We start from the raw sequence: 798 nt of genomic DNA, 5'->3' as shown, positions 1-798 counted from the left end.
ACTTCGAGTTGCCTGATCTGTCGAATAATTACCATTCTTGACGCTTTGCAAGCTTCAGACCATAGACTTTGAGTGAAGGAAGTGGGGTCGCAAGAAGCCATATCTTATAATCATGGCAAAAATTCATTACTCCAGAAGTTCGCACGAAAGAACAGGACACTAAGCACCGTGCAAAGAGACATCAACCTCGTGTTCCATTAGATGTAAGACGTGAGACTCAAAAGGACCGGATGATCTCAGTTCTTCGTAAATAAAGAAGGCGCAGCACTTGCTTAGTTCCTGTGCGGTCCTCCTTATCCTTATCGGAATTACCTGAGCCAGTGGAACATGGTTATTTCCGGCAGAGGAGTTCCTTGTTGTAGGTGAGGCATCGCGTCCGGTGCGATGGCCGGGTGGCGGAGGGTGGTCGTGGCGGCGCTCCTTCAGCTGGCCTTCTCGCGCGTCCTTCCTGCAGACGGCAGTAAGAGACTCATTTACCCGTGATCAAAGCGAGCGAATTCTGCGGTAAATATTTCGATCTGATAGCACAGTGCGTTCCCAAGATCAGGTCATTTTCTAGATTGTTACGGAAGGGAAAAGCTTCCATTTGGAGCTCAGCAGCAGTCGAGGGGAGCTCATGATGAACTTCCGCAACAGACACAATTCTGCTGTGTTTAGGCTGTCACTCAGATCAATCCACGCCTTCCACTTCACTACAACCCCTGATACAGGTGAGGTACTCAACGTCACAAGGCTAGATCTTCTTGATTCTGCAACTGAACTGCAACTGAAAATCGATGTGTGCACGCGAAGACTCGG

General features: G+C 49.0%; 1 protein-coding gene across 1 annotated transcript in view; it reads left to right on the top strand.

The window, feature by feature from the left end:
* Positions 1 to 372: 372 nt before the first annotated feature.
* Positions 373 to 798, top strand: part of LOC138860913 (uncharacterized) — a 7,129-nt gene continuing 6,703 nt past the window's right edge. The window contains exon 1 of the mRNA XM_070119459.1: positions 373 to 460. Within this exon, the coding sequence (XP_069975560.1) occupies positions 385 to 460 (76 nt within the window). The 5' untranslated portion in view covers positions 373 to 384. The remainder of the gene's footprint in view (positions 461 to 798) is intronic.

Source organism: Penaeus vannamei, unplaced genomic scaffold (assembly GCF_042767895.1).
Source record: "Penaeus vannamei isolate JL-2024 unplaced genomic scaffold, ASM4276789v1 unanchor256, whole genome shotgun sequence".
NCBI classification, from domain to species: Eukaryota; Metazoa; Arthropoda; class Malacostraca; order Decapoda; family Penaeidae; genus Penaeus; species Penaeus vannamei.
This window is presented reverse-complemented; position numbering and strand designations above follow the sequence as displayed.